This window comes from Mytilus edulis, chromosome 10 (genome assembly GCF_963676685.1).
Source record: "Mytilus edulis chromosome 10, xbMytEdul2.2, whole genome shotgun sequence".
Taxonomy (NCBI): Eukaryota; Metazoa; Mollusca; class Bivalvia; order Mytilida; family Mytilidae; genus Mytilus; species Mytilus edulis.
The window spans coordinates 10,585,416-10,598,136 of record NC_092353.1 but is presented as its reverse complement, the minus strand read 5'-3'; the positions used below and the strand labels follow the sequence as shown (position 1 = coordinate 10,598,136).

The following is a 12,721-nucleotide window of genomic DNA, read 5'->3' as shown; positions in this document are numbered from 1 at the left end:
AAGGAACATTTAATTGATTGTTCTTTCAGTTATTTCAGTCAAGTGAACATGCAATTGAAGTGACACAGATCAGTGAAACAGACATTGAAGACAGACCTGGCGCTAAAAAACGTAGACTAGAGTCGGGATGGACATCCATTAGGGACATTATAACCTCACTGGGACAAACTGTTCAACTAACACCATGGTAAGTTTAAAGACATTGCAGACTAGAGAAATAGACTAAAATCTGGATGGACATCAATCATAGACATTACAACTAACTCCATGGTAAGGTAACAGTTACTGATGTCAGACTTATGCTCATTGCTGAAGGTGGTACAATGACCTTTAGTTGTTAATTGCTGTGGAAAACTTGTATAATTGTGGATATTTAAATTAGTGGTTTGGGAAAAGTTTACATACATTCCTTTACAGAATTTGTATTTTGGTGAACATTAAAATTTGCGTTTCTCCTGTTCTTACAAAATCCACGAAAATTGTTATCCAACGAATATATACATGAATCCACACCTGACAGTAAAGTAGGTATGACAACATCATTGGGTAACAAAGCACAATTAATCAATATGGTAATTTAACAGATCTTCGAATAAATATTCAAGTAAGAAATGTAGATTGGAGTCTTGGTTGCCTATTTTGGAGGCAAAATTTCATCAGTGTAGCACACAGTTTGATTCCACACAGAGTCAGGATGGAAGCAATAAGTGACTTTATTAAAGTTGTAAACCTTTTTCCTGGATGGATATCTACTGCATGTGTACTTGATTTTCACTTACAAACAATGATTCAATGAAATGTTGCAGAAACTGACATTTGATTTAATTCATTAAATTTTTACTATTACAGGTTACAACTGATAACAAGGGTTATGGAGAAGTTTCCAGGAAGTTTGGCTGAAGATGAGACCTATCCTTATCTTAACTGTATATCTTCACTTATTTCGGAATGTAAAAAGTAAGGTCATCCTTTAAACTGCAATAGCTTTTTATCAGAAATATAGAATCCTAATCGTTGATCACCACATAGCTAAATGAAAAAATAAAGATCTCCTGCTGAAGACAAGACTCTGCTTTGTAATATAGTCATAATCAGCTTCTTTGATTGCATTTATCTGACAGACCTTATACATTATAACCTTGCAGTGAAACCAAATTTTTAACTGTTTATTGAAGAAATTGAGAGAGAAAACGTCAAACAAAGCTTATTAGCTTTTATCTAGAATTGTCTAGATTGATTTTCTCTGCTTGAAGGATGTTACACTTTTCAGGTGAAGTTGCAATGTCAGAATGAATGAAAAATAAACATTGCCATTAAAAGAAATTATAAAAAGTTGTAGTTCTATGATAACTTTTTGCATTAAAAAAAAACTTAAGAAAAATTTATAGTTTTACTACATTTTTCAATAAGCAACAGAGAAAAACAAATACTTTCCTTCTATATAAAATCAGCTGAAAAGAAGAATAATATTTGTGATAAACCTACACTGAAGAAATTTTATTATTTACTAGGGTTGAAATATCCAAATTTCTACTGTCATGTGCACAGGCTTTTACTATCAACTGGAAGAAGATAAAATTAGGTCAACGAACTGAAGACCTTTGTGGTCCTGTATGGAGGAAAATTTGGATGTCAACTTTAAGGTATAAAAACTAAGAAAAAAATTATACACAGATATGCAAAGACAGCAAAAATATACACCAGAAAATTTATTTCCGCTTTAAATGCTTTGCTTTGTGTAGGCAGTACTTAGCAACATAAGATAGCCATAAAAAAACAGTGTTCTTGACATAGTAGAGGGGCATTATGTTTTCTGGTCTGTGCCTCCGTTCGTCCGTGCGTCCGTTCGTCCATCTGTGCGTTCGTCCGTTCGCTTCAGGTTAAAGTTTTTGGTCGAGGTAGTTTTTGATGAAGCTGAAGTCCAATCAACTTGAAACTTAATACACATGTTCCCCATGATATGAGCTTTCTAATTTTAATGCCAAATTATAGTTTTGACCCCAATTTCATGGTCCACTGAACATAGAAAATGATAGTGCAAAGTTCAGGTTAAAGTTTTTGGTCAAGGTAGTTTTTGATGAAGTTAAAGTTACATCAACTTGAAAACTTAGAACACATGTTCCATATGATATGATCTTTCTAATTTTAATTCCAAATTAAAGTTTTGACCCCAATTTCATGGTCCACTGAACATAGAAAATGATAGTGGGAGTGGGGCATCCGTGTACTATGGACACATTCTTGTTGATTGTTTAGTTTAATCCAGCTTAGGAAGCAATAGGTTGTCTACACCAAGAAATAATGGCACATGTACTTAAAATAATCAGTGTACTATGGATATACAGAAAAGAAGGTGAAGATACTAAACAACAAAAAACCTTATACCATATTCAGCTGTGTATAGTACACATTTGTGCATATGATAGATGCTCAAATATGGTAAGTTTAAGAAAAACAAAAAAGTCAAACAGACGATAATGAGTCGACAAAACATTACACAGAAAACCTTCTTATTGAAACAAAAGAAAAACATTGACATCAAAAGTACTTCAAGCTAATTAAAAGTACTGTTGCTCATTATATTATGAACAAAAAAATTATTATAACATTAGCTAGGTAAAGAACAGGATATGATATTCTTCTATTTGTTATTTCAGATGTGTAAGCTTGCACCATGCCACACCTGAAGGATATAAACTTCTTAAAGCTATGGTATTGGAAGACATAATTCGTCCTGATAGAGACATGTGGAGTCTTTTCTTACCAAACATCAGTCCACCTACACAGGAGGCTGTGGAATTTCTGTTGTGTATTTTACAAAAATTCAGTTTACCAGAGCAGTTCCAGCCAAGTGTTTTGACCTCTGCTAATTACAATGAGCTGCAGTACCCCTTAAGGTCACAGCTTATAGACTGGATACTGCCTAGTGGTGAAGGATTTTCTGGCAGCTCATTGGCTAATAATTCATATATTAATCGAGAAAGTGTAGCCAATGTTTTAGTCTTACTTATGATTCAGAATCAGTCAGTTTTAAATAGAAGTGAACATTGTGAAGTATCCCAATCGATTACAGATTTAGAAATGACATATTTGCAATCTTCACATGACTTTCCAGTGTCAAATAAATTTTTGTCTTCAAAAGATTCCATGAAAAGTTGTAATGATGTTCTAAACTTGCCAGTTGTTATGTCAAAAATTGAGAAAATGCTAAAAGACGAAGTTTCAGTCTTTCTTGAAATTACTGATGTACAATTGCAGCATATAGAAAAGGTTGTGTCAAATGTGTGTCTTTTGTCAAAATTGATATACTGGCTGTTGAGTTATGGTGTTGTTAATAGTGAGTCTCTGTTGACAATGGATATTGTAAGTTTGTTGAAAGTTCTCTACAAAAAACTTGGCGTGTTTCTTAGTGAGATATTGCAGAAGGAAGGATCCCTACCTTTACAGGATATTTTGACGAAGTTACAAAGTTTATATAACAGTGAAATTTCTGATGGAACAAGTAGTATTCAGACAGCAAGACTGATACGGTGCTTATTGCCTTCAAAAATTGTAGATCAGTTACTTGGAATAGCATCTAACAAGGTATGTACAGAAAAAATGTTCAAGCAACAACAACAAACAAAAGCAAAAATGTTGTGTATTTAATAAACATTTATATCAGAAGAGTTCGAAGTCATTGAACTGAGTCAGGTTTACAAATAATAGTTAATGGAGATTTAAAACCACTCATTTATTTGTCCATTTTATCAAATGATTACTGGAAAAACAATGAGGTGATGTGGTATGATCTCTAATTCGACAATTATCCACTAGAGACCAAAGGCCAAGGACCGAATCTTTATAAAGGTCAATGTATATATTTCAAAAAGGAGCATTATTATGTCTATTTTAAGATTCCAAAAATTAAGAAAATAATATGTTTATAATAAATTCATTTAATGTATGTTACTGTATCTACTGAATTACCCAAACATGTATTTATTATCTTAGTATTTATTATCTTACGTAACAAAGCCTTGAAATAAAAAGTATCATCTGATATCATAATACATGTAAGAAATATATATGTTAAAGCTACCGCCTTCATAAAATGGTCAAAAACTCCTAAAATTTTAATATAATTTCAGTTAAGTAAGCAACCCCGGGCTAGTCATTCCAAATCAGATATCGGTCATATTAAGTTAAAGAGTAGAAACAGACCTTCCTCGTCAAGGAGTATTATAGAGGATGATGACATGGAACTAGAGTTTGATCAGCCATTAGCCAAGGACCAAGGAGAGGAGGATGATTTAGATGCAGACTTTGGAGATTCCCAGGATTCAGAAGAATCTAATGTAGATGGTAAAGATAGGTTTATATATTAGATATCAAAGACAAAGGTATTTGAGCAAATCTTCTTGCAGCTGATTAATTCTATTCGTATCGCTACAAAAAATGTTCATAAACTGAATAAAGCCATATTTATTTCAAATGTTAACATTTTTTTTAAAGATTCTAAACTTTCACTCCGAAACAATATGTAAGTAAAAGAGATTATGGGTCCATACAATTTATAGTTTCAACTTTATCATTTATTTATAGATACACAAAGATTTCAAGTTCAGCTATGCAATATCTTTTATCAAGTCATGAAATGTGTATAATTTTCTTTTCGTAGTCCATAGCTGCCAATATTATTATGATGGTGGCATCTTTGAATCATATCTTTACATGTGTACAATGGCTGCAAATGTTTTTACATAGTCATGATCACCATCATTGAACTATATTTTTCAGCTTTCCAGTCACCATTGAGTTCCTCCAGCTTGACAGAAGGACAGACTTTAAGACTGACTGCTATAAAAGTTTTATGTGGATGGTGTGGTTATGACAAACCAGAGATGAAGGAGATTTTACCACTTGAGACTAATGCTGACCCTGTGTATATCAGAACTAAGATGGAGGAGTTAATAGATGAGGAAGAACTTGACAGTAATAAGGCATTTGATCTACAAATGGTATATAGTTTATTTTAAATTAACAGTAGAATTGTAAGAGATAAAGCTGGTAAACTACCCTACCATCAGAAAAATAAATGTATTAAATTATATTGTTACTTTTTATGCCCTACCTACAATAGAAGAGGAGCATTATGTTTTCTGGTCTCTTCGTCCGTTTGTCCGTACGTCTGTCCAGCTTCAGGTTGAAGTTTTTGATGAAGTTGAAGTCCAATAAACTTGAAACTTAGTACACATGTTCCCTATGATATGATCTTTCTAATTTTAATGCCAAATTAGAGTTTATATCCCAATTTCACAGTCCACTGAACATTAAAAAAATAATAGTGTGAATGGAGTATCTGAGTACTTTGGACACATTCTTGTTATTCAATTGCTCTTATTACAAACTTATTTTAATGAAAAACTTTTTCACTTATTTATATTGCTGTGATCTGTTTCAAACTTTTCTGTAAAGGAGGGCATATTGTCATTTTTTTTCAGCTCGATTATAGTACTCAATAAAAAATTAACCAATCAAAATACTGGATTTGGTGTTTGAGGTCAAAATTTGTACTCTGATTCGTAGTAAATATTTTGACCAAAAGCCCAGCAAGCAACTGTTTTTAGAGACATAAATAAATATTTGGGTTTTTTTTTAAATCCAGATTTTTTGAAACTCAGAAGTACACATTGATAAATGGCATAATAGAATAAACTTAAAAGCACAATTAAGGTTCATCCTGCTTCTTGGACATATTTAATCAAGGTCAAAGGGAAATGTCAAGGTCATAGCAGCAGAAAAATGCAATTTTGAGGGTGTTTTTTAAAGTGTTATAACTGTTCACAAAATATCATGTTCATATATATATATTTCAGCTTCATGTGATTATATCTGGTCTGACTACATGTAATCATCGAGTTGGTGATCTTGATCTGGAGAATATGGTGGATGCTATCAGGTAAATTTAATGTTTTAGATAGATAAAAATCATGACCCATAACTTAAAAAAGGGAAATTTTGTTTATCAGTTCTAAATTTAACATGTACTTTCTGTGTTCACATACATATACATTCAAACCTGTACATAAGGTCACCCTCTGGACCAAAGAAAACTGACCTTACAAGAAAGTTGACCTCTAAGTTAAGGTTCTAAATGCATGGGTAGAACTAGTAAAGGACCAGAAGGCTTTTGGTTAACTAAGATGACAGAGGATAAATAGTATCCCCCCTTCCAATTCAGGACTAGGAGTTAATATTAAGAAATTATATTTTGCTTCTGACTTAAGTTCTTCAGAATTAAAAGAAAATTTTTGGAAATAGATTTTTGCACAATATAAAAATTTACTAAACCATGTACCATCAAGTTTGAAAATGTGAATTAAGATATAACTGAGATATATCTGTACATTCTAACATGTATTTTTTATAAAAATTGTATTTTGATAGGAGAGTCGCCAAGCAACAGAGAAGAGATCATAATATCAGCTGTATGTGCTTGGAACTTCTTGGTAGTGTTGTCTGTTACCTAGGTAACAATGAAATGCCATCTAAAACTGTCAAGGAATGTAGAGAAATTACTGTTCATCTATTGTCCGCTTTCTGGTAAGTTTATAGGAATTAAAACTGTAATGGATTCTTTGAAATTATTATTCAAGGGCTCTTTTCAAAAATAACCTTATGACGAAAACTAAATTTATACTGAAATGTTCATAACTTTAGAATTTTGTAAAATTTATTGCAGATTTTTAGTAGACTTTCCAATAACAGCTAAGAATTGTCACTCAATATCACTTCTACTGATATATTGTTAGGTTCTGCAGTTCCAAGGGAATTTCTGAAGGTCACTCAATAAAGAATTCAGGATGATGACAGAGGCTCTTTTTCCTCATTTACTAATACCCTCTGTGCTTCATATAAAATGTGCTTCCATCTACAATTTTACACCCCAATAAAATAACAAAAAAAAGCACTCAATTCTCAAAACAAAACAGAACAGAGATAAAGAAAATTGCTTAGTCTTGTAAGTTTTGAATAACCCATAGTTAAAATTGAGAATGGAAATGGGGAATGTGCCAAAGAGACAACAACCCGACCATAGAAAAAAACAACAGCAGAAGGTCACCAACAGGTCTTCAATGTAGCGAGAAATTCCTGCACCCGGAGGCGTCCTTCCTTAACCTATTTGATGACCTCATAGTTTTTAGTTACTTTCATACTTTCATGGTTTCTATTCACATTCCTCATTGAAGATGAAATCAGTTTTTCTGTTTTAATACCCTGTGATCTTTTTGCTAGGAACCTACAAGACACATTTTCGTCCAAAGTACGACTGACTACAGCTAAATGTATGATGGCATTTATTGAGGTAAGTTTGATTGTTGATGACAGATATGGAATAGCAAAAATCTTAATCAAGATTAATGAAAATCAATAAAAATGAAACACAGAATATTCTTTTTACAAAGTACTTTCAGTTTTAAATTTCAAAAAGTGGTTAACATATCATTTTGATGTAATAAAATAATAATCTTTATTTCAAGAGTGTATGCTCAATTAGTGCAAACACTATTCTCCCTTGGGGCTCTCACACTCCACTCACAATTTCTTCATAACAAATTAAAGATAAACATAAGAAAACATAATCAAAATTGATACATAATCATTTAAATAATTCCTGGATTTTCAAGTAAAAACTTAAAGCAGTTTGTTTTTAAAGTATTTATGTTTGACATGTGTCTTAGTGCTTCTGGTGGTTTATTCCATAAAGTTGGTCCAGAATATGAAAAAGATCTTCTAAATGTGTTTGTTCTTGCCTTTGGTATATTAAGTAATTGGGTAGTATTTGATCTATGGTGTATTCCATTTTTATTTGTAACATAGGAGATTTTGATAGACAAATATTCTGGGACAGATCCATATAAACATCTATGAACATATAAGGCCTTGTGGTAAATTACACGATCAGTAAATGGAAGCCATGATAACTTTTTAAACATTGTATTAGATGGGGTATCATAAGGAAGTTCAAGAATAATTCTAGCTGCTCGTTTTTGAAGTTTATCTAATCTATTTGTATTTTGATCACTGTTTTTTCCTCAAATTGTACAACAGTTATCCAAAATAGGGAGAATATAACCATTAAAGTATAACTTTTGTGTTTTTAGGGGGAGGGATTTCTTTATCCTAGACAAAAGATTTAGCCTAGTACTGATTTTTGTGCACAAAGTGTCAATTTGGGCTGTTCACTCAAGATTTTCATCATTAAAAAACCCTAGGAGCTTTTCCCATTAACATCTCTAATGTGGGAGTTACCAACAGTCAAATTAAGAACATGGTCTGTTTTTGCTAGTTTCTGTCTAGAACCAATAACCATAGATGTAGTTTTTGTTGGATTTATATACATCTTATTTCCCTTGCATCATTCTTCAATTCTTTCTAAATCATTTGTAATGCTGTCCTGGATGGTATTGAGACTACAACCTGTGCAGTGAATAGTAGTATCATCTGCATAGAGGTCTGCTTGAGATGAGGTTATATGAAGAGGCAAATCATTAATGAACAATAACAATAAAAGGGGGCCTAATATTGAGCCCTGAGGTACTCAATATTTTATTTCTAGTGCCCTTGACTTGATTGTCCCATTTTCAACTTGTTGGAATCTATGAGATAGATATGATTTAAACCAGTTACATGATAAATTTGAAATTTTGTAGCACTGCAGTTTTTGAAGAACGATAATGTGATCTACCAGATCAAATGCTTTTTTAAAATCTAGGAAGATAATATCTATAATTTCTCCATCATCAATGGCTTTCAACCACTGATCAATAAGTTTTAGTAAAACAGACTGACTTGCATGAAGGAGCATGTATATTGAAATACAAAAAAAAAATATGTTTTTTTAGGCAGACCCAAAGCAACAATGGGCTGTGCTGTCCACAAAAGAAGACCAGTCAGCTATAAGTACTGAGTTTATACAGACTATGTGTGACCTGAGTCATAATGTCAGAATGTATGCGTCACAGGCTGTCAGTAGGTATGTATTAAAAAAGAGGGACGAAAGATACCAGAGGGACAGTCAAACACATTAATCCAAAATAAACAGACAGCACCATGGGTAAAAATGAAAAGGACAAACAGACAAACAATAGTACACATGACACAACATAGAAAACTAAAGAATAAGCAACACGAACCCCACCAAAAACTAGGGATGATCTCAGTTGCTGGGGAAGGGTAAGCTGATCCTGCTCCAAATGTGGCACCCGTCGTGTTGCTCATGTTATAGCAACCCGGTAAATAGTCTAATTCGGTAGGTCACATTCATGAAACGGTCAAAGGTCAGATAATATAGACATGTGTGACCTGAATCATGATGTCAGAATGAATCTGTCACAAGATGTCAGTAGGTATGTATTAAGGTCAAAGATCCTCTGGTTTTATCCATTTGAATGCCTTAAAAAATTTTGCCCATTGACCCCCATTTTTCCTTTTATAAATCTTTTATATTAAACACCTCGAGGTGAACCAACGCCTGTGTGAATCATGTCGATAGAGTCCCTGAAGTGGATACCTTGGTATGCAGGGTTGTCAAATTATGCAAATGAATGCAACATTAAAATAATACTCCAAATTGACAACAACACTTCAATTGGTCTGCAATTTTATTTGCTATGGTCTACATGTTTCGCCTGCAAGGCAGGCTTCATCAGGACAATTTTTATGCAGTTAAGCTGCATTATGCGAGCACCCTAGATTTGTGTTCTACCCAATAAATCCTGAAATACTTGCCATTGTTATTATCTAGCTTGTTACTATGTTATATATAACTAATTGAACACTTTTTTAATACTTTTTATTCTGGATTACAAAAAAAATGACCAGAAAAACCTTAAATGATCGTCGATTTATCCAAAAGTTATAAAGTTACACATAGGAAGTAGTGCTTATTAAAAATCCTTGTGTAGTTCATTATGACTCGTGCTTTTAGCTAAGATGTCAAAGAACAATTGTATGAAATATTTAATCGCCGAAAATCTCTTAAGACAAGCAGTTTAGATTTCCCAAATGACAAAAGTCGTAGGAATATTGTTTGTCATCAATACGTAGTACAACTACGTCAGTAGTCTATTATATAATTCAACTGTTCATGCTGTTGGCGGCAATTTCAAATTAGAAAAAGAAATTTTCGTAGCTTTTCAATTTGGAGGCAGGTGTGCAAATTAGCGGTGGTCCGAGACCTTCCACTTTTGCAAGCGGAATTTCGACTAGGATAGTTGGTTTCTAGCTACGCCCGACGTAGTCGCCTTACATTTGAAAGAAAATAAGAAATTACTTTGCAAACCTTTTCGGCACCATGTTCACCAAAGTCTCCAATTAAACGAGCTAAAAACTTATTTTTATCATTATTATTCGTGACGGCGATGTTCATTTTGTTCAACCGCTAGCTTTATACAGAAAATCGCCGACAAATATTGTATAAATTCGAGTAAAATCGTATCTGATTGACAAAAACAACATTGTAAACACACAACAATGGCGGCCGTGAAGACAAAATTTTACAAAATCGGATCCGATTCCGGAAGCGGATAAGGATAATTCCGGGTTTGACGATCATTTACAAAATAAATCCAAGCAGGTGAAAAAATACATCTATGCATGGTAAATGAATATAAACACTAGTATTGTAAACCAAAAGATATATGTAAAAGAAAGAAAAAGCTAAAAAATATTTTATTCAGAAACTAAAAATTACTTTTTGATAAATTTTAATTTAAAATGATCCAATACAACGTGACAGCTGGGAACAGTATATCTAACAATATACATGTTCATGGTCACAGTCTAAATTTTCTTTATAAATGATAAATGATGATAATGCATGTGAGATGCTTTTAAAGTGTAAACATATTACTGCAATTTCGAGGGGTTATTTGTTTTTTCTCAATTTTGAAGGGTCAATTAAAGTAGCTGAAAGTTTCATTCTTTATTTTCACAAATAATGCAACTATATTATATATACCTTAATGTAAGTAAATCATATGATATATAGGTGGCATTCTTTGGGCCACTCTACCCCCTCCTGTTTGATAACTTGGAAACGGTCGAGCTCCCCACCCCTAAACCATATGAGGGGCAGATCCAGGATTTTAGGTTAGGAGGGGCGCAAACTTAAATTTTCGCCGAGCTGTTCTCAGCTTATTAAAAAAAAATTGAGGTAAAATTATCGGAATTTTCTTTATTAAGCTGAGAACAACCCATGCTTGCAAATTTAAGGATGTGCAAGCCCGCAACCCCCCCCCCCCCCCCCCCCCCCTGTCCGAATCCGCCCCTGCATATATTCAAGTATAGGACAATATAATAAATAAAAAATGAAATATAGGGGGAGTCCCTGGAGATACCCCACCCCCTCCTGTTTGAGAACTTGGAAACGGTCGAGATCCACACCCCTTAACCATATATATTCATGTTTGTGACAATATGAAAAATCAAATGAAATATAGGAAGAGTCGCTAGGGGTCACCCCACCCCTCCTGTTTTAGAATTTAAAAATGGTCGAGATCCCCATCCCTAAACCATATATATTCATGTATGGGACAATATAACAAATCAGATGAAAGATAGGGTAAGTCCCTGAGGTCACTGTTCACCCTCCTGTTTGAGAACTTGGAAATGGTCAAGATCCTTACCCCTAAACCATATATATTACTCATGTATGGGACAATATAACAAATCAAATGAAATATAAGGGAAGTCCCTTGGGTCACCCTACCCTTCCTGTTTGAGAACTTGGAAACCAATGAGATCCCCACCCCTAAACCATATATATTCATGTATGGGACAATATAACAAATAAAATGAAATGTAGGGGAAGTCCCTAGGTTCACCCTACCCCCAGTGGCGGATCAAGAAATTTTCATAAGTGGGGCCCACTGACTGACCTAAGAGGGGCCCGCTCCAGTCACGCTTCAGTGATTACCTATATAAGCCCCCTGCCCCCTAAATCCTCTGCCTACCCCTACCTGTTTGAGAACTTGAAAACCGTTGAGATCCCCATCCCTAAATTATATATATTCATATGTATGGGACAAAATAACAAATCATTTACATTTACTATGGGCAAGTCAGTCAGACCTCATCTTTGATCCCTGTTGTAGTGAACATTTGTCTGATTCGTGTCTCATAACTTTTGTACTATAGAACACAAACTCAGTTTTCTTTCCAGGGAAACCAGTCCATTCATACTATTACATGTTCATACTACGTCAAATTGAACTTCTAGCAGTCAAATAAAACCAAGGTTAACTACCAAGTAGAACAACTGCAATCATTGGGAACTTGTACCACTGCAGACTCACCATAAAAAATATACATTGATATATGCATTGCTTTTGAAACCTTGATAACATATAAACTATTTGCCTTAATAAATACATCATTAGATAAACATGAATGTACTATACATGAATGTTTAATGTTGAGGCAACATTGCCACAGTTTTCATAATTATGGTTGTCTTGGTTTTTGGTTAACTGCCTTCAGCGCTTACAGCGCTTTGATTATACAGAAATTGAGCCCCTGAAGTACTCAAAGTGGTGCATTGAATTTGACGTCGTCATGGTGAGAGAAACAATGAAAAGTGAAAGTAGCAATACAGAGTTATAAATAGATAAGATAAATATAGAAAATTAAAGTTTGTATACAATGTAACTTGAGTTCGTTTTACTATTATATGATA

The 12,721-nt window shown here is 33.5% G+C and overlaps 1 protein-coding gene across 1 annotated transcript in view; it reads left to right on the top strand.

Annotated features, from left to right (window-relative positions):
* The window catches only part of LOC139493391 (serine-protein kinase ATM-like), a 98,113-nt gene that overhangs the window by 10,611 nt on the left and 74,781 nt on the right, over positions 1 to 12,721 (top strand). The window contains exons 11-20 of the mRNA XM_071281765.1: positions 30 to 187; positions 850 to 957; positions 1,512 to 1,643; positions 2,658 to 3,585; positions 4,131 to 4,344; positions 4,780 to 5,000; positions 5,859 to 5,941; positions 6,430 to 6,585; positions 7,279 to 7,348; positions 8,889 to 9,019. Coding sequence (XP_071137866.1) covers positions 30 to 187; positions 850 to 957; positions 1,512 to 1,643; positions 2,658 to 3,585; positions 4,131 to 4,344; positions 4,780 to 5,000; positions 5,859 to 5,941; positions 6,430 to 6,585; positions 7,279 to 7,348; positions 8,889 to 9,019 — 2,201 coding nt within the window. The remainder of the gene's footprint in view (positions 1 to 29; positions 188 to 849; positions 958 to 1,511; positions 1,644 to 2,657; positions 3,586 to 4,130; positions 4,345 to 4,779; positions 5,001 to 5,858; positions 5,942 to 6,429; positions 6,586 to 7,278; positions 7,349 to 8,888; positions 9,020 to 12,721) is intronic.